Here is a 21,397-nt window from a genome sequence, read left to right as displayed (position 1 = left end):
AATGGTTACGCACCGAGAGCTCGGCAAGAGCGATTGATTAGTTAATGTATAGATGATATGCAACTAAAAATTGATTGGGTATGCTGATGAAACCGAAATGTAACTGAGATAAGAAATTACTATAAAGAATGCTGTACACCGGAGCTCGGTGGACTTTCGGTGACAAGTTCATTGATTGCTTCAGCCTTTGTTTGCAAATAAAGGTTTAAACTTCTCGAAGAATTGTCTGCGTCTCCTGGTCATTTCAAGTAACCAGGACACTATCAGTAAATCATTTTCCATGATGCTCTCCATTGAAATGAAATGGAGCTGGCAGATGCTGTAGGGCAAGACAGAGGTGAGCTAGCCAGGCCTGTATGCAATACTAGTTGCTGCACAGCCCCAAGTTCCACCACCAGCCCCTAGATTTAATAAGTAAACAGCAATGGTCACAAGTCGCTAGTTTCTGTCAGTAGCAGGGGAAACGCACTAAATGCCCTGGGGATCAATACCGTGCAACTGTTACTCAGAGAAAAGTGGCAAGGTTAAGGGTAAGTGTACCCAGCGGGGCTAACCTACCCGCATGCCACCGCTCCTGCAACACTAAGTTGTACATGAAAAAAATACATGAATCAGGCCAAGTTCTAGACTGGCTTTTTTCCCCTGCAGTTACACCGCGTAATTGCTTCCACTTTTCTCAGCACGGGGAATATCACGCGTTGCACAATCCGACTGGGCTGTTCGAATGCAAAGTCACATGGGAGCTGTGAAATAAAACTTGCAAAAATTCACTGCTGTCTCTTCAGTTGTTTCTGCAGGTCGCGTCCGGACCCAGACTCCGAGGTAGGTCGGCGATCCGTAACGGGGTGATTGACAGCGGCCAGGCTCTGCCACCTAGTCGGCGGTGGAGCTGGACTTGCGGGAGCTTTTTCCGGAGCCCTTCCACCTGGTGTTGAGCACAAAATAAGAACTGTTGGGCCGCGGGAGGAGACTGGACCAAAGCCAGCCCGTTCCGTGCGGCGAAGGCTTCAATTTTAAATCTGTCAAGTTACCCGAGCGAAGGGTGGGGAGTAGGCCGTACAGTGAGGGGATGGAGGAGAGAGGGAGGGAGTTGTGAGAAGTGAAACGTAAAGAGAGAAATCATAGAAAGGAATGTGTGGTGGGGACAAAGGCAAACAACGGAGACATACGCAGCTTCGCGAATTATAACCAGATTTGTTATCCTTCACTTATATGACGTGAAATCTGTTGTTTTGTGTGGCAATATGACTTGAAATTACGAAAGAAATAGTGTCAAATAAAGGCATAACTTGATAGTGTTCATGTACCGTTGGGAAATCTGATGATAGGGGTGGATGCTGTTTATGATTCGTTGAGTCCTGTTCTTCAGGCGCCTTTACCTCCTCCCCTGGTAGTATTGAGAAGAGGGCAACAGCTAATGGTGAGAATCCTTAGTGATATTTGCCACCTTCCTGATGGTGGGGAGTGTTGTGGTCTGATGGAACTGGCCGTGTCTGTAACTATCCGCAGCCTCTCACAAACCCACGCATTTGCGTCTCCACTGTGGCAACCTGTCAGAAGTTCTCCAAGGTAGTCTGTAGAAACTTTGTGACATAGCAAATCTCTTCAAACTGCTAACAAAATAAGCTGCTGCCCTGCCTTCTTTGTCACTGCAGAGAGGTCCTCTGAAGTGTTGACTCCAGAGGCTCATCTTTCCACTACTGATCCCTCAATGAGGACTAGTGGGTGTTTTCATGACTTTCCCTTCTTCAACCCCACAATCAATTCCTTGATAAACAAGATGCACAACTGAGTGCAAGGTGGTTGTGATATCACCCAACCAGCCAGCCAATCTATCTCATCTGTACACCTCTTTGTCACCATCTGTGGTTTCATTGTAACAGTGCTGTCTTTCTCAACTTTATAGATTAGAATTGAGCTGTGTTTAGCCATCAATATTATCAGACCCCCACCAGCCAGGGCATGCTCTCATTGCTGGCATCTGGAAGAAGGTACATGAGGCTCAGGACTTGCACCACCGGGTTCACAAACAGCTATTACCCCTCATCCATCAGGCTTTTGAAACAAAAGGGATAACTTCACTCACTTTCACTTGCTCTATCACTGAAATGTCCGTGCAGCCTATGGACTTAATTTCAAGTACTCGTCATCTCATGTTCTCGATATTTATTGCTTTTTTATTTATTATTATTTGTTGCCTTTTGCACACTGGTTGAGCAGCCAGCTGGTGCAGTCTTTCATTGATTCTATTATGGTTATTATTCTCGTAAGGATTTATTGAGCATGTCTGTAAGAAAATGAATCTCAGGGTTGTACATGGTGACTTTAATAATTTACTTTGAGCTTTGTAGACACAAATATGGATGTAGGGAGATCATAGCAGTGGGCTTGGTGTGCATCTTTGAGGTGTGCCTGTGTAGACTGTTAGCAAGGGGGTGATGTTATTACCACCCTTCGCTGACTGGCTTTCCAATCAGGAAGTCGAAGATCTAGTTGCCAAGGGAGGTGCAGAGGCCTAGGTTTTGAAGTTTATTGATCAATACTGACGGGATGGTGCTGCTGAACACTGAGCTGCAATAGATAAACACCAGCCTGTTTGTATCTTACTGTCGTCAAGGTGTTCCAAAGCAGAGTGAAGAGCCAGTGAGATTTTGTCTGCTGTAGACTTGTTGTGGTGATAGGAAAATTTAATCTGGTACAGGATCTTGCTCAGGCGGGAGTTAATGCTAGCTTCTCAAAGCACTTCATCACAGTAGATGTGAGTGTTACAGGTGATATTCACTGAGGCAGCTCCCTCTGCTCTTCGCGGGTGCTGGTATGATTGCTGCTCTTTTGAAGCCACTGGGAACCTCAGACTGCAGCAGAGAGGTTTAAGGACTGGGTCTAGAGAGGGGCCTAGACAGATCTTGTGAGAGTTGGGATATCCAAGCTGTCCTGTTTGATTTGTTTATTTCAGGAGCTTGGCAGTTGAGTTCCTTGCCTCATTCACTGATACATGTAACTGACCACACTGATGTCACGTTCTACCCAGACCACTTGTTTGTAGATAATGTTACTTTTTAATCGGGTTAAGAGATATTAAAGTCATGGGTTTTATCTGGACAAATCAATTAACATTAATATCTCCACCACTTATAGGGGAGAAGGGTATGTGGGGGCCGGTTTTCTTGTAGCATTTCATCCAGGGGGAGGGGGCCTGGTGGTCAATGTTCTCATTGCGTTTTTGTGCGGGGAGGGGGGGATTTGGGGGCTGATGTTCTTATTGTGTTTCATGGGGGTAGGGGGTGTTTGGAGGTTGATGATCATGTTGTTGTTCTTTTGTGTGTGTGTTGGAGGGAGGAATTGGATTTGCTGTTTTTCTCTGAACTAACTTCCATGGGTTTTGTTTCATGGCTACCTGGAGAAGACGAATCTGAGTTGTATACTACATACATACTTTGATGATAAATGAAATTTTGATCAGTGACCACAGACATGATTAATGTGCATGGGAACAGACTGCATGTGGTGGGCTGAAGGGCTGTATGACTTTCTGACTGTCGACTCATAACCATCAGCTTTCAGATTTGTAATGTCTCTTCTGGACATACCCATCACTGATCCTGCTATGATCAATATGCTTGCTAATTGGTAATGTTGCTGCATTAGGGTTAGGGTTAGGGTTAGGGTTAGGGTTAGGGTTAACCCTAACCCTAACCCTTCTCTGTCTAGTCTCTACAGCACGGTCTAGCTTCTAATATTTATGAATTCAATGGTGGTTTCCTCCTTCCTACCAAGGAAGAGATACCTACAGCTAACAAGGTAGTTTAAACGCAGTTTATTTTTAATGAAACAAGTTTAGATTTGGACAGATAGTTCTTCCTCATACTTAAAATTCAGAGGATTTCTGATGTTATAAAAGATTTCCAAATTCCAAAAGATTTATAAACTACAAAGGTTTTCCAAACGTGTGTATTTTCTACGAACTAAAAGAATATGCCACCAAGTTGTCCATTACAAGAACTGAAGGTTGAGGAATTAATTCTAATTCTTCTTTCTGCCAACACACACAAAATTCTGGAGGAACTCAGCAGGCCAGGCAGCATCTGTGGAAAAGAGTACAGTTGACGTTTCCGGCAGAGACTCTTCAGCAGGATCAAGATGACGACTGTACTCTTTTCCATAGATGATGCCTAGTCTGCTGAGTTCCTCCTGCATTTTGTGTGTGTTGCTTGGATTTCCAGCATCAGCAGATGTTCTTGTTTCTTCTTTCTGTCACCCTGTCTTTCTGTCATTCCTGACAAACACCAATACTTTCTAGCATTTATACTGTTTTGCTACTAGTTGACATTATTTGCTTGTGATGTTTTTCAGATGCCTTTGCTGCCGCAAAGTAATTCACACAGTTGGTCTAAAAGTTTCTACGAAAAGAGATCCCAGTCACCCAAAGTTAATGCTGTGAGGCTGACTCTGAGCCCACAAATATCCCAACTATTCATTGATCATACCTGTGACGAGGTTTGATTTGCTAAGTGACAAAACAAGTTTGGTCTGGAAACTTCCTTGATCTCTATCACAATGATGCAAATAGCTTAGCTGTAAATGCTTTGGTTTGATATAGGGCAAGTAACATGACCCCATTGTTTTACATTTAGCTGATGCTGACCAGAACATCTCCTGGTCATTTCACCACATCTCTTGAGCAGCCAGTCACCTACTGCGGGCCAGCAGGCTCTGCTGTGTAGACAGCGTTGTTTGTTTACAAAGCTCCCCTTTTCACTTCATACTGATTATTGCTTGTTATTTGCATTTAGAACTGAAGACTTGTTCTTGTTTACAACAAGCTGAGTAAGAAATATTGGTTAGAAGTTTCACATTGTCACAAACAATTCTGACCCTTTGGAAAGGACATGTTGCTGTGCTAGAAAGCTGAGGTTGGCAATAAGCCTCTCAGGCACTGGATAGTGAATATCCATTAAATGGTTTATTGAAAAAAAAATCTGAAAACCCTAGATTGGAGAAAGTTAATGAGAGACACCCCCCCTTTGTAAGTTTCTGTCCAAAACTAAAACATGACCAACGTTTAGAAACTGGGAACAAGATTAAAACCAGAAATAAAAATCTTTCAAAGCCTAAATACAGAAACAAGGGTCTGAAAGAAAATTAATGAAGAAGGGGAAACAATCTACTTCCTTTCTGTATTTGAGAATTGTTGTTTTGAAGTTGGATTGCATATATTTTTGTTCTGGTAATTGTTTAGGTTAGCAGTTAATGCCAAGTTGGAGTTCACGCAAAAGCTGTACAACTGGAGCATCCTTGCCTTCTGAAAACACTTGGATCATTTACTGGCATTTAATTGATGTTGCAACCTGATCTGTGTGTTGCAGACAAACTGCTCCTCACTAAATAGGTACCAGCAGTGACATCATTGTGCTGACCCTCCCACCCCCCAAATGGTCGTATACCTGAACGAGGGTAATTCAGGGAAGGAGGAATCTGATAGAGAATGAGTTCCCTTGGATCTTGACCACAGAAAGAGAATCCTGTCCCAGATGAGCCCCTCTGGTTAGTACTAGCATCAGAACAGAATTGCAGTTATCTGTCCAGACACCTTGATCTATACCAAGCAATACAAAAGCTTAATTAAACATTACTCAGAGTGACTATCGGCATATAAATTATGTACTGTTTGCACATTATGAATGAGGGAATTTATCTAATCCTATTTCTCGGATCACAATTCCAGGCAAAGCTAATCCAACTTTCCCAGTTAGATATTAATGCTAAATACAATAATTTTTTTTAAACGGTTACAATAGGAAAGTAAGGAATGTTTATTGTCAACACATTTAAGGAGATGTGAAAGCCAGCTGGAAGTTACCATGTTTTAAGAATATTTGGCATGTTTTATAGGGTAATGAACTGACATAATTTACCTCCAAAAGCTCTTCAGAGTGTTGCACTGGAATGGGGAGGAATCATTCTTAGCTGCATCCTTTCTATCACAAGTATATTTGGACCTAATCCAAATTCCAGATGTGGCTTCATCAGAGGTCTATTATTGGAAAATAGACGTCTCTACCCTTGTCTTCAAAGCCTCTTTTTGTGAAGGTAATTCTTCAATTGTTTAGTGTAACTCAGTGACTTGTGTACAAGGACACCCTAGTTCCAGTGAAGCTGCTGTCTTCAGCTTCAGTAAGCTGGATTGGCCCAGGCATCAGCATCTCCCACACCCATGATCCCTGACACCCAGAGAAATCATCGGTGAAATCATTGGACAAAGTCTGCATGGATTTGTGAAAGGAAAATCATGTCTGACGAATCTTATAGAATTTTTTGAAGATGTAACTAGTAGAGTGGATGGGGAGAGCCAGTGGATGTGGTATATTTAGACTTTCAAAAGGCTTTTGACAAGGTCCCACACAGGAGATTAGTGTGCAAACTTAAAGCACACGGTATTGGGGGTATGGTATTGATGTGGATAGAGAATTGGTTGGCAGACAGGAAGCAAAGAGTGGGAGTAAACGGGACCTTTTCAGAATGGCAGGCAGTGACTAGTGGGGTACTGCAAGGCTCAGTGCCGGGACCCCAGTTGTTTACAATATATATTAATGATTTAGATGAGGGAATTAAATGCAGCATCTCCAAGTTTGCGGATGACACGAAGCTGGGCAGTGGTGTTAGCTGTGAGGAGGATGCTAAGAGGATGCAGGGTGACTTGGATAGGTTAGGTGAGTGGGCAAATTCATGGCGGATGCAATTTAATGTGGATAAATGTGAGGTTATCCACTTTGGTTGCAAGAACAGGAAAACATTATTATCTGAACGGTAGCCGATTAGGAAAAGGGGAGGTGCAACGGGACCTGGGTGTCATTGTACACCAGTCGTTGAAGGTGGGCATACAGGTACAGCAGGTGGTGAAAAAGGCAAATGGTATGTTGGCATTCATAGCAAAAGGATTTGAGTACAGGAGCAGGGAGGTTCTACTGCAGTTGTACAAGGCCTTGGTGAGACCGCACCTAGAGTATTGTGTGCAGTTTTGGTCCCCTAATCTGAGGAAAGACATTCTTGCCATAGAGGGAGTACAGAGAAGGTTCACCAGATTGATTCCTGGGATGGCAGGACTTTCATATGAAGAAAGACTGGATCGACTAGGCTTATACTCACTGGAATTTAGAAGATTGAGGGGGGATCTTATTGAAACGTATAAAATTCTAAAGGGATTGGACAGGCTAGATGCAGGAAGATTGTTTCTGATGTTGGGGAAGTCCAGAACGAGGGGTCACAGTTTAAGGATAAAGGGGAAGCCTTTTAGGACCGAAATGAGGAAAAACTTCTTCACACAGAGAGTAGTGAATCTGTGGAATTCTCTGCCACAGGAAACAGTTGAGGCCGGTTCATTGGATATATTTAAGAGGAAGTTAGATATGGCCCTTGTGGCTAAAGGGATCGGGGGTAAAGGAGGTACAGGGTTCTGAGTTGGATGATCAGCCATGATCATACTGAATGGTGGTGCAGGCTTGAAGGGCTGAATGACCTACTCCTGCACCTATTTTCTATGTTTCTAGAAGTGCAAGGGCAGCAGGGCACATGGACAACCTGCAAGTTCCCCTCCAAGTCATATGCACCTTAACTGGAAAGATATTCCCGATCCTTCAGTGCCAAGGGATCTATCACAGAATTCTGTAGTTCTGTAGTGTTTGGGAGTTTCTTCTAAAGGAAGTTTGCAGCAGTTCAAGAATGTAGTTCAACATTGCCTTCTGAAGGGTGATTGGGGTTGGCAACAAATATTGGCCCTGCCAGTGACAATCAGATCCTGAAAGTAAACAAGAAAAAAATTCATTGACAATTTCCATAAATCCACATTGATTCTGCCCAAGCCTATTATTATGTTTCACCTAATAGATCTTAATGCTTTATCTAGCACTGAAGTCCTCAAATTGTCTAGTTCTTACTAACCAACAACAGTATTTCATGTGTAAATCATCAGATAAAAAGCATCTTTTCTCATCAGGCCACCAGCAGATTCTCACAAATTTGGATCTTTATCTGTTCCTTATGAACTGGGTGACTTATGAGTGGTATATCTGCCTTGGCCTGCTGAAACCAGTCCTTATCTGTTGATTGCTGAGTACATTAGCACAGTCTACATCTTGTGTATGGAAACATTTTCATTTTGACCTCCATGACTTAGCTTGCATCCTCCTTTTTGCTTCCATTTTATGGCTAAAAGATTTTATCTTAAACAAATGTATTTACCAAATATTTCTGACTTAAAATTAAATTGTACAATATATTTACTCCTCAGAATCATGCAGTCGTTTCTTTTCTCAGGTTGCTTGTGTGAAGCACTGTAATACCCATTGGATCATTGTTCACTCAGGAATCTGACTTCACCCTTGTGTAGGAGGCATCCTGTGTAGGATGATATTATGCTGTGTGAACTTGGTGGTGGGAGGGGGTGGTCACTGTACTGGGACACTTCCCATTGGCCACTCCCATGAGAGTCAGCTGATTTCCAGAATACTGACCTGTAGGTCCTGCAATGTAAACAAAATACTCATACCTTGTGCCTCTTGTATTTATTATCTCCCATCCCTATTGATATAAAGAGCACTACAGTACTCCTCTGGGTCCTTCGATCCCACTGAACTGTGCCAACCACAGCATCCTCCCTGCTCATCCCAGTTGCCCTTTCCTGCCACCAACCTATCCAAATGTTTCTTCAGTGTTGCAACATCCCCCAGCAGCACATTCCAGGTGCTCATTACCCTCTGTAAAGAAGTTGCCCCTCTGGTCTCTTTCAAATTTCTCCCCTTGTATCTGTGCCTACTAGTTTTGCTGTCTAGTTCTCCCCAGTCTTCGGAAGAAGACAATGACCATTCATTTATCCATACCTTTCATGGTTTTATAAAGTTATGTAAGGTCACCTGTCATTCTCCTTTGCTCCAAGGAATGAAGATCCAGCTTGGCCAACCTCTTGTAATCAGGCCCTCTAATATAGGAAGAATCCTTGTAAGAATCCAATACACCCTCTCCAACTTGATAATATCTTGCCTATAACAAGATGGCCAAAACTGTACTCAGTACTACAAGGGTGATCTCACCAACAACTTATATCACTGCAACATAATGTCCCTGCTCCTGAACTTGATGCCCTGACTGATGAAGGCCTGCATGCTAAATGCTTCCTTCACTACCATGTTTAGTTGTGTGGCTACTTTCAGTGAACTGTACTCTTGTACTCCCAGGTCCTCTGTTCCACAACACTTGTTATTGCCCTGCCATTCACTGTATAGGCCCTACTCCTGATAGTTGTCCAAAATGCATCACCTCACACTTGCCCAAATTAAAATCCATAGCTACACTCTCACCTCACCCTTGAACCCAAACCTCCAAGTTTAAAAAGTGCAAGTGTGGACTTTTACCTCCCAAATTCGCAAATGCTGCTGTTTCTGCTCCTTCCAAATCACCCAATTTCACCCCTTCTTCACTAAGTAATGGTCATTTAGCCTCAACCCCAGGTCATGGCATTGCTAACCTTCCAAAGCTGGTCTCACAAGGGGGGAATGGACCAGGGCAGTGAAAATGCGCAATGCTTTTCTGTTGTGATTTAAGCCTTGTACCTTGGGGAATTTGAAGCATCGGATCAAAGAGAATATCCATCGTTATTGCCAATAATGACCTGTTGTAATTATTTCCTAGTTATCTTGTTACCTGTACCAGTACATCTTAGTGTCGTAGTTTAAGATTTCTGAGCTAGTTAACAGATAGCTATTTCCAGACATTGTGACTAATACTATTCAAAATGGGGCAAGTCAGCAAGTGTCATTCCTTGGCATTTTTGTGATGTGGGTGCTATTTTCCTCTTAGCAGCCATGCCTGAATGTTGGTTTGTACTGACATACTGTAGGTTACTTTATTAGCTGTGTTGCTAATGCACTGACCATTCTACAATCATTGGTGAACAGCCCCACTTCTGACCTTATGACAGAAAGAAGATCACTGATGAAACAGTTGAAAAGGAGATTGTCCTGAGGAAAAGCTGTTGGGGCATCTTCAACAAATGGAACGGTAGCACTAGCACTGTTTTTATAGCTCCAGCACAGGTTTTGTCATAGAAGCATAGAAAAGCTACAGCACAATACAGGCCCTTCGGCCCACAGTGCTGTGTCAAACATGTACTTACCTTAGAAATTACCTAGCGTTACCCATAGCCCTCTATTTTTCTAAGCTCCGTGTGCCTATCCAAAAGTCTCTTAAAAGACCTTATCGTATCCACCTCCACCACCGTTGCCAGCAGCCCATTCCACGTGCTCACCACATTGTGACCCGTTGCGTTATCTGTATGGAGTCTCTGTGGCCATGTGGGTTTCCTTCAGGTGCTCTGGTTTCCTGTTGCATCCCAATTACTTGTGAGTTGGCAAATTAATTGGTTACTGCACATTACCACTCGTATTTAGGTGAATGGCAGAATCCATCAGATGGCAATCCCCTATAGAGGGGCACAAACTCAACATTTTGGGCAGAAATCCTTCATCAAGGATAAGAATCACCAGCAAAACACACAAAATGCTGGAGGAACTGATCAGGGCAGTCAGTATCTTCTGGTTTCTTCTCCCTTCCTTTCCAGTCCCGATGAAGGGTCTCGGTCCTTGAAGTCTAACGATGCCACCCGACTTGCTGAGTTCCTTCAGCAGTGTGTGTGTGGTATAAAATGGGATTAGTGTAGGATTAATGTAAATGGGTTGGTGGTTGGTGCAGGCTTGGTGGGCTGAAGGACCCATTTCTGTGCTGTAAGTATGGTTAAGATTGAGATGTTGGTCTTCGGTTAATTTGATTTGCTTGAGTGTTGCTTCTCTGAGATGGCAATTACACATGATTGCACCTCGGTGGCATTGTGTTCACGATGCCAGGAAGAGATAGAGCCAGTGTAGAGTTTCACCGATTTCCATGATGGGAAACCATCCAACATCAGACATCTGCTGCTTGCAGACCTTCTAACAGGGAAGGAGGGAGTGTGACTGCATTATAGTGAAGCATGAATTCCAGTGTGTGAACCAACAGCTTTTCCTCCTGTTGACAGGGCTGTGGGGGAACTTTGAAAGAACAGCAAAAGTGAACTGTGTTATGTTTTACTGTTATCAGGTGAGCTATCATGAAGGCCATTCTCCTTTCGGCGACTTTGCTTGCAGTGGTTCTGTCAGTGGCTGCCGTCTCTCTGATTGATCCAGCGCTGAATGAAGACTGGGAGAAGTGGAAGCTGTTGCAAGAGAAGCAGTATACAGAGGTGAGGCCATCAAACAGCAGCCAGACTTTGTGAGCTTCAGTAGGTAGACTGTCTGTGAATCCGAATGAACTGTTAAAATTTGCATTTCCGTAGCACCTTTCACAACCTCCAGCGTTGTGAAATTCTTCATGCCGTCCGCACTCCAGTCACCAGGGTTTGAGCCTGACCTTGGGTGTCATACTTGCAGAGTGTGCATGTTCTCTCCATGACTGCATGGACTTTCGTTGGTGCTCCAGTTTCTTCCCTGATTCGGGCACTACATTGGATGGCAGGGCAATTGGCCTCATTGTGTAGACAGAAGAGTCAAAGGGAGTGATGGGTTTGTGAGGGAGAATAAGATAGAGGGCTACAGTGCAAGGGGGGGGTGGGACTAATGTGATTACTTTTGTTGGGATCTAGTAAGGACCCACATGGGTTGAATGGCCTTCTTGTGTGTTGTGTTAACCAGGTAGCAAATACTGCTGACCAGCAGAGAGCAAATAGGAAATTGCCAGCAAGACTTGGGAACAAATGTCTTTGCTTCAGACGTTAATTTGTGGGTGGGGCTGGGTAAGTATCAGCCTGATGTTCCCCAGGATATTGCTGTGGATCTTCTTATCACCTGACAGAGAATTTGGGGTGTCGCCCTGCAGAAGCCACCTCTGGCATTGTGGCACTGCGAAACTGTCAGCACATGTGAGAAGGTCTGAGAATGATACCGAGCCTCGGCGACCCCTAATTTCCAGCACAGAGTAATGAGAGAAGAGTAAAGCATCCGAGACGCGACTGTCCAGATCTAAAGTAACTTTGTATGACACAGGAGCACGTGAAGTCCACAGTAACCTACATACTTGGTGATTCTTGAATAAGGGTCTCGGCCCAAAACATAAACTGCTTATTTTCCTCCACAATGCTGCTAACTAGCTGAGTTCTTCCAGCATTTTGTGTGTTACTAGTGATTCCAGGGCCTGGGCATGCAGCAGGACTAAACAAAAGAACCTTATGAAATAGGGGCAGAAGTAGGATATTTGGCTCCATCTGGCTGGTCTTTCACCTCACCACTCACTACCTTTTTGACTCCATCTGTATGGATGGCACACGAAACAGTAGTTTCCAGTGTATCTCTATGCATGTGACAATGGTAGTCCAATGACAATTTCTGGGAACTGTTGCCTGAGATGTTTAGGCTACAGTGTAGCCTTGTTCTGCAGACCGCACCTCATCCTGGAACCTTGCTAGGCAATCCTTAGTGTGTGAGAACCTGCCTGATCTGACCTTTGGAAAAAATGATTAGTTGTTGTGTTGGGTGTTCCTTATAAATTTAAAAAAAAGTGCTCTTATTTGATTCAGAAGGGGCAGCGTGTATGGTCTGCCCCGAGTGGTGGGGGGGGGGGGGGGCAGCATGTATGGTCTGCCCCGAGTGGTGGGGGGGCAGCGTGTATGGCCTGCCCCGAGTGGTGGGGGGGGCAGCGTGTATGGCCTGCCCCGAGTGGGGTGGGGTAGTGGGGGGGAGCATGCATGGCCTGCCCTGAGTGTGGGGGGGGGCAGCGTGTATGGCCTGCCCCGAGTGGGGTGGGGTAGTGGGGGGGAGCATGCATGGCCTGCCCTGAGTGTGGGGGGGCAGCGTGTATGGCCTGCCCTGAGTGTGGGGGGGGGCAGCGTGTATGGCCTGCCCCGAGTGGGGTGGGGTAGTGGGGGGGAGCATGTATGGCCTGCCCTGAGTGTGGGGGGGCAGCGTGTATGGCCTGCCCTGAGTGTGGGGGGGGGCAGCGTGTATGGTCTGCCCCGAGTGGTGGGGGGGGCAGCGTGTATGGCCTGCCCCGAGTGGGGTGGGGTAGTGGGGGGCAGCGTGTATGGCCTGCCCTGAGTGTGGGGGGGCAGCGTGTATGGCCTGCCCTGAGTGTGGGGGGGGGGCAGCGTGTATGGCCTGCCCCGAGTGGGGTGGGGTAGTGGGGGGGAGCATGCATGGCCTGCCCTGAGTGTGGGGGGGCAGCGTGTATGGCCTGCCCCGAGTGGGGTGGGGTAGTGGGGGGGAGCATGTATGGCCTGCCCTGAGTGTGGGGGGGCAGCGTGTATGGCCTGCCCTGAGTGTGGGGGGGGCAGCGTGTATGGCCTGCCCTGAGTGTGGGGGGTCTGTGTGTATGGCCTGCCCTGATTGTGGGAGGTCTGTGTGTATGGCCTGCCCTGAGTGTGGGGGGGTCTGTGTGTATGGCCTGCCCTGAGTGTGGGGGGTCTGTGTGTATGGCCTGCCCTGAGTGTGGGGGGTCTGTGTGTATGGCCTGCCCCGAGTGGGGGGGGGGGGGGTGAACTACATATACCTGTCTGGACACGCCCCCTGCTGACTGCTCCAGTGGCTCCTCCCACAGACCCCTGTATAAAGGCGATTGAGGCCTGAGCCCGGCCTCTCAGTCTCCAGGATGTAGTATGGTGGTCACTCACTGCTTGTTCCTTCTTCCAGTCAATAAAAGCCGATATCTCACCTTTACGTCCAAGAGTGTTATTGATGGTGCATCAGGGGGGCAGTGTGTATGGCCTGCCCTGAGTGGGGGGGCAGCGTGTATGGCCTGCCCCGAGTGGTGGGGGGGGCAGCGTGTATGGCCTGCCCCGAGTGGGGGGGGGGAGCGTGTATGGCCTGCCCTGTGTGGGAGGGGGCAGCGTGTATGGCCTGCCCTGAGTGTGGGGGGTCTGTGTGTATGGCCTGCCCTGAGTGTGGGGGGTCTGTGTGTATGGCCTGCCCTGATTGTGGGAGGTCTGTGTGTATGGCCTGCCCTGAGTGTGGGGGGTCTGTGTGTATGGCCTGCCCTGATTGTGGGAGGTCTGTGTGTATGGCCTGCCCTGAGTGTGGGGGGTCTGTGTGTATGGCCTGCCCTGAGTGTGGGGGGTCTGTGTGTATGGCCTGCCCCGAGTGGGGGGGGGGGGGTGAACTACATATACCTGTCTGGACACGCCCCCTGCTGACTGCTCCAGTGGCTCCTCCCACAGACCCCTGTATAAAGGCGATTGAGGCCTGAGCCCGGCCTCTCAGTCTCCAGGATGTAGTATGGTGGTCACTCACTGCTTGTTCCTTCTTGCAGTCAATAAAAGCCGATATCTCACCTTTACGTCCAAGAGTGTTATTGATGGTGCATCAGGGGGGCAGTGTGTATGGCCTGCCCTGAGTGGGGGGGCAGCATGTATGGCCTGCCCCGAGTGGTGGGGGGGGCAGCGTGTATGGCCTGCCCCGAGTGGGGTGGGGTAGTGTGTATGGCCTGCCCCGAGTGGGGGGGGGGGGGAGCGTGTATGGCCTGCCCTGTGTGGGAGGGGGCAGCGTGTATGGCCTGCCCTGAGTGTGGGGGGTCTGTGTGTATGGCCTGCCCTGAGTGTGGGGGGTGTGGTGAACTACATATACCTGTTTGGACACGCCCCCTGCTGACTGCTCCTGTGTCTCCTCCCATAGACCCCTATATAAAGGCGATTGAGGCCTGGGCCTGGCCTCTCAGTCTCCAGGATGTAGTATGTTGGTCACTCACTGCTTGTTCCTTCTTCCAGTCAATAAAAGCCGATATCTCACCTTTACGTCCAAGAGTGTTATTGATGGTGCATCAGGGGGGCAGCGTGTATGGCCTGCCCCGAGTGGTGGGGGGGCAGCGTGTATGGCCTGCCCCGAGTGTGGGGGGGCAGCGTGTATGGCCTGCCCCGAGTGTGGGGGGGCAGCGTGTATGGCCTGCCCCGAGTGGTTGGGGGGCAGCATGTATGGCCTGCCCCGACTGGGGTGGGGCAGCGTATATGGCCTGCCCCGAGTGGTAGGGGGGCAGCGTGTATGGCCTGCCCCGAGTAGAGGGCTGCATGTACTGGTGGGCTTGGGGTGAGAACACAAAGGCAGCTGGAACTGAGCTAATCAGAGGGCTGGGGCAGTGGGTCTTCAGATGTATAACTGGTGGAGGAGCCCTGACAGACTTGCTACTCCATCCCAGCCTGATGGAACCTGACCAAAAGGGTCAAGCTAAGATCAAGTATCAAATATATAAAAAAAATTCCTTTGGGTTTAGTGGATTTGTGTTGGGTTTGATTCGATACCTGAGCAGCCCTGTAACACATTTGTAGGAACAATGGTTGTTAGTGAAATAGCAGCTTCCTGCCCAGAATGCAGCTTGCACAAGGAACTGACTTCATGTTCACACTATTCTTTAGAGATGTGCTGGTTCCACCGCACTGCACCACGCCACACCAAGGACTCTGCCAGCCTTCACCCATTTTTGTAAGGTGCATTCCTATCTCTTCCCTGGATCTGCTGAAGATACCAAAGCCTGTCCTCATCACTGTCTGGAGATGGAAGTTTTTCAGTTAGGTTTGTTGGGGTTAAATTGCACCCTTAATTCAAGCCTCATCACCATCTTGCAGTTCTGCATGGATTATTGTTCAAACAACCATCTTTTCATGCCCTGCTTTGTAAAGGTTAGTGCAAACAAACCTATGAATTGGAAGCAGGAGTGGGCCACTGGCCCCTCTCATTTGCACTGTCATTTAGTGAGATCAGGGCTGATCTGAATAACCTCAACCTTGAGGTGACATTTCATCCTACACATTTGTAATGGTTCTATCAAGCTCTGCTTCCAGTGCTCATTGAAGAAGAGAGTTCCAAGCATTCTCAAAAGGTTTGTCTCATCTTATCCTCTGAGTCCGAGTCAGGGGCCCAAGGGCATGTCCGGAAGTTGGAGGCCCCATGTCTGCAAGTCTGGGCCAGAGACTACAGGTTGTCTGTGTCTGTCTGTGTGTGTGCGTGCGTAAAGGAGGAAAGGGGGTTGTTGTTTTGTTTTGTTGTTCTGTATAGTTGTGGCTTGTGTCGTGTTACTGAAGTTTGCAGGCGTCACTTGCTGGCTGCCCACAGCACATCCACAGGCTGTGTCGGTTGTCAAAGCAAATAGCACATTTCACTGTATGCTTCAATGTCCATGTGATAAATTAATATGAATCCTTTTCGAGTGACAGCTTATTCTTGAATAGAGATACCTAGTACTAGATTTCTAAAAGTGAAGAATGATGAGAATTCATGGTAAACTTGTATCCTTTGGTTAGAATACCTTTTCCACAAAGGGAAGGAGGATGTGGCACAATAGCATAATGGTTAGCACTACAACGCTCTGCAATGCCAGCAACTGGATTCAATTTCTGCTGCTGTCTGTAAGGAGATTGTATGTTATCCCTGAGACGGCATGGGTTTCCTCTCACAGCCCAAAGGTGAACAGATGGGTCAGTAGGTTAATTGGTCAGTTGGGTGCAATTAGGTGCCATGGGCTTATAGGGCCAGAAGGCCCTGTTACTGTACTATATCTCTAAATTTTTTTTTAAAAAAAGTAACTTTACACAATATTATCAAACCTTTTCATGAATGAGGTCCAGGAAAACTGAAAACTTACAAGACATAATGCATGACACTGTATTGTTGGGCGACTACGAGGATCTGTGGAAGTGACGAGCATCTTCTTATCTCCAAGTATAGAAAGCTCCTAAGAGATGTTGTTTCATCAGCAGAACTCTACTTCTTTATTGTCCTGCAGGAAGAAGAAATTGTTCGGAGAATGGTGTGGGAGAAAAACTTCAGGTTTATTGAATATCACAATTTGGGATACATGATGGGAAAACACACCTATGATCTTAAGATGAACCAGTTTGGGGACTTGGTAAGTGTGAAGTCGTTAATGTGAAGAAAACATTTGAATTGAGGCTTAGAGCCGGGTAATTTGTATGAATTACTGTACAGTGGCATGCAAGAGTTTTTTGAGAATGTTATCAAACCTGGTGACAAGTTGATGAAGTTAAATTCTGACTATCTGCATCTGTTGACTGAGTGTTGTTTCCTTAAGCTGACTTTTAAGATCCTGACAGGTGAGAACAAATGGATTTTACTTGGAATGGGACCATGCAACCAAGTGCAATAGGGTCTAAAAATAATACTGTCTTCTTGGTGGGGGGTGGAATACACCATCAAAAAGAGCAATGATATTAATTGAGGTAATTTTCTGGATTAGTCTGTTGAGGAATCAATTGGTGAGCAGGCCATTTGTACTTCAGTAAATAATTCATTAGTGATCTGTTTGTGCAAAGCCTTTGGGGAGGAAAGAAGGATAGAATTCCTTATTAAAACAGAATGTGATTTGGTGGATTTTGAAATCAGGATCCAGGTTGGCTATGAAATTGAGAAACATTGCTCATTGAATTAACAGTAGATCAGCAGTAATGTACATTTAACGAGCAAGTGGATGAATTCCAGTAAGTTTTAATTAGTGAGGCACATATAAAGTAGAATGGGAGGCTCAGCTGTGGCTAGCAAGTGAAATTCTATATGAAGGAATACATTGTGTCACAAGAGACTGTAGATGTTGGAATTAGAGCACCAGGCAATCTGTCCGACAAACTTAGTGGGCTGAGTAGCATTTGTGGGAGGAAAGGAAGTGTTGATGTTTCAGGTTGTTGAAAATGGAGGGCATTTTGTGGCTAATTTTCTGCATTTTGGGAGTTCTTTGATTTATTCTTTTGTTTGATCACTCACTTACCTTTCAGACCCTGGAGGAGTTCAACAAGCTTATGAATGGCTTCCGTATGCCCAAATCCAGGAACTCAACACAGCACCTTTTAAAGTTCCGGGAATCAGTTGAGGTTCCACAGCAGGTTGACTGGCGTGAAATGGGATATGTCACTCCTGTGAAGAATCAGGTAATAGAATTTTGCCTAAAAAGAAAAGTTAGGGGAAAACTTCCTTGTTTGAACAGCACTAGTAGAGGTGGTGCTGGAGTGTGTTCATCTGGATAGATCCAGTGAGGTTGGGATTAGACTCGGACCCCAGGGAATCGGGAACCAATTTTAACCCACCCCCAGTTTTATTTCAAGTGAGTCAGTTTGGTGGCATGATGAATGGGTTAGTGCCTAATAGTAATTTCATCCCATTGTTTTCTTCCTGACAAAACTACCAGTTCCTTCAGTAATCTATGGTGTCAGACTCTGAGCACTTATCAACCTATTTAGAATACAACAGTAAGTATGTGGTGCTGAGGCTTGATAAGGCACTGGTGAGGCCTTGAGTATTGTGAACAGTTTTGGGCTCTCATCTTAGAAAAGATGTGTTGGCATTGAGAGGGTCCAGACGAGGTTCACAGGAATGATTCCAGGAATGAAGAGGTTATCAGACGAGGAATGTTTGATGGCTCTGGGTTTATACTGGCTGGAATTCAGAAGGATGAAGGGGGAATTTCATTGAAACCGTTCAAATGTTGAAAGGCCTAGGCAGAGTAGATGCGGAAAGCATGTTTCCCATAGTGGGGGAGTCTAGGACAAGAGGGCACAGCTTCAGGATAGAGGAGCGCCCTTTCGAAACAGAGATGCGGAGAAATTTCTTTAGCCAAAGGGTGGTGAATTTGTTGCCATGTGCAGCTGTGGAGGCCAGGTCATTGGGTGTATTTAAGGCAGAGATTGATAAGGTCCTTGATTGGACATGGCATTAAAGAAAACTGGGGTTGAGGAGGAAAGAAAAGGATCAGCCATGATTGAATGGTGAAGCAGACTCGATAGGCCAGATGGCCTAATTCCGCTTATGGTCTTATACTGGCCATTATGCTGCTGGCGTTTAGGGCAGCAATGAAGGTCCTCCATCTCTGACAATGTTCAGGGCTTTCTTCATTGTGTCAGTAGCTTCCTCTCTGTTTTCACTACTGTCAGTCATGCAAGTCCTGGATGGAGACAGAGGAATCCCATCGCACTCAGATGTAGAAAGGTTCTTCATTACTATTTCCGTAACCATTCTGTTTGACCAGTCAGGCTGTTAGCCCTGAGCCGAACCCCTGAACCTGGAGGACTGGTGGACCACTCTTATTCTGACCTGTACCCTTTGACCTGTTTGGCATGGATGACCCTAGAAAGAGCCAAAGCATCAGCCAGCATAGCTTCCTTTGTCATGGAGCCACACAAACCCTACACCAAGGTAGTGATCCTCTCGGAGGTTGAACAGTGTGTAGTGGCAGGATAATCTCTCATGAGTTGACATTGTACATAGAACATAGTCAAGGTCAAAGCTGAGTTTAATTTTAAGTACATGTACATACAGGTACAATGAACACTTGCAGCAGCAACACAGACATGTAGCATCAAATCAGCATCATTCACAAGAAAAACAAACAAACACCAGGTTTGCAAGAAATAACACGAGTAGAGTAGAAAAAAGTCAATTTTAGTGCAAAATGATCAGACTGGTAATAATGTTGCTAAGATAAAGTGGTTATTTGGGTTTACCCAGTGGTTCAAGAAATTAATGGTTGAAGGGAAGTTGCTCTTTAACCTGGTGGTGTGGGACTTCAGGCTGGAAAAGTACAGCACAGGAACAGGCCTCTCAGCCCATCGTGTGTGGTGACCATGATATCAGTCTAACTAATCTCATCTGTCTGTGCATGCCTGAGTACTAAAGAGCTGTGCTGATCAACTGTCTGGAGTGTTCACTGAGATCTTTAACCTCTTGCTTTGGCAGACTGCTTTATGAAAGCTTCAATTATGGCAGTGTCCAAAAAGAACATGGTAACCTACCTCAGTAACCATCTTCCTGTCGCATTTACATCCACAGTGATGAAGAGTTTTGAGAGGCTAGTGATGAAACATATCAACTCTTGCCTGAGAAGTGACTCGGATCCCCTCTAATTTGCCTACTGGCACAATAGGTCCTCAGCAGATATAATCTCATTGACACTTCACTCATCTTGGAGCATCTGGACAGCAAAGATGCATAACATCAGGATGCTCTTTATCAATTACAGCTCTGCATTCGATACTGCCATTCCCTCAAAACTAGTCAATAAGCTTCAAGACCTTTGCCTTATTACCTCCTTGTGCAATTGGATTCTTGACTTGCAGACCTCAGTTAGTTCAGATTGGCAACGATATCTCCTCTACAATCTCAATCAGCACAGGTGCACCACAAGGCTGTGTGCTTGGACCCTAACATTGCTCTGGTTCCCACCTGCCTGACAAATTAGTTTAAACCCTCCCCAACAGCGCTCTCAAGCCTGCCCATGAGAATATTGGTCCCCCGCTGGTTCAGGTGCAAGCCGTCATTCTTGAATAGGTCAAAACATTGTATTTATTATTGAGGGGAATGGCCACAGGGGCGATCTGTACTAACTGATTATTCATCTTTCCATTCCTTCTCGTGACAGTCACCCAGCTAACCACATCATGCAACTTGGGGGTGACTACTTCCCTGTCACTCAGATCTCATTGTCATGTACAAGCTGAAGGTCATCCAGCTGCTGCTCCAGATCCTAAGACAGTCTTCAAGGAGTTGCAGCCGGATGCACTTCACTTTCACATTTAGTTCCCTGGATGACAGTTTCACAGGCCTCCAACATCCAGCTTGAAGAACACATAATAGACATTAAAACTACACTAAGTACCCCTGATACAGTAAGGGAAAAATAGAAACTTAACAGAAACTTAGCTGGAAAACTTATCCAGAGTCAACACCATTTCTGAATTGAAGACTCCTTTGATCCCAAGCCTGAAACTCCCACTCTCACCACTGGCTTACTTCCAACAATGGCCGCTACGCTTGTCTGTTCTGTACTTTTATTTACTCTCGTCTGCACTGATCCCACCACTGATAGGGCCGCTGAAATGACACTGAACACCGCAAAGCTCTCCTTTTAAACAAGCGCCGCTGACCTGAGAGAAACCTCCTCTAATCACTGTTGGAATAATACCCAGAAACTGGAAATTGCTCACCGTTTCCACGTCTGATCCTCTGATGAGGACTGGCATGTGTTCACTCGTCTTACGCTTACTGAAGCCCACAGTCAGTTCTTTAGTCTTACTGCAAGTTTGTTGCTGCGACACCACTCAATCAGCTGATATATTTGATTCAAGTTCAATCTTGAGGTGGGAGGTTTCAGGCTCCTGTACCTCCTGCCTGATTGCAGTATGGAGAACAGGGTAGGCCTGCACAGTGGGGGTTGCTGATGGATGTTGCCTGTGATGAAATTGGCCGAGTCCACTACTCTGTTTCTAGCCATTGGAGTTCCCATACTAGGCCAGAATGCCTTCCACTCTACATCCAACATCTGTAGAAGTTTGTTAGATACCACTGGAAGAGATTTACAAGTTGAAACATCATTCTTCCTCTCTCTTGTTGTG

General features: G+C 46.0%; 1 protein-coding gene across 1 annotated transcript in view; it reads left to right on the top strand.

Moving 5' to 3' along the window:
• The first annotated feature begins 688 nt into the window (after window positions 1–688).
• Window positions 689–21,397, top strand: part of LOC132406263 (procathepsin L-like) — a 40,323-nt gene continuing 19,614 nt past the window's right edge. Inside the window, exons 1-4 of the mRNA XM_059991661.1 lie at window positions 689–822; window positions 11,128–11,269; window positions 16,786–16,908; window positions 17,789–17,941. Coding sequence (XP_059847644.1) covers window positions 11,138–11,269; window positions 16,786–16,908; window positions 17,789–17,941 — 408 coding nt within the window. The 5' untranslated portion in view covers window positions 689–822; window positions 11,128–11,137. The remainder of the gene's footprint in view (window positions 823–11,127; window positions 11,270–16,785; window positions 16,909–17,788; window positions 17,942–21,397) is intronic.

This window comes from Hypanus sabinus, chromosome 16, assembly GCF_030144855.1.
Source record: "Hypanus sabinus isolate sHypSab1 chromosome 16, sHypSab1.hap1, whole genome shotgun sequence".
NCBI classification, from domain to species: domain Eukaryota; kingdom Metazoa; phylum Chordata; class Chondrichthyes; order Myliobatiformes; family Dasyatidae; genus Hypanus; species Hypanus sabinus.
The sequence above is the reverse complement of the archived record's forward strand: the minus strand, read 5'-3'. Positions and strand labels throughout refer to the sequence as shown.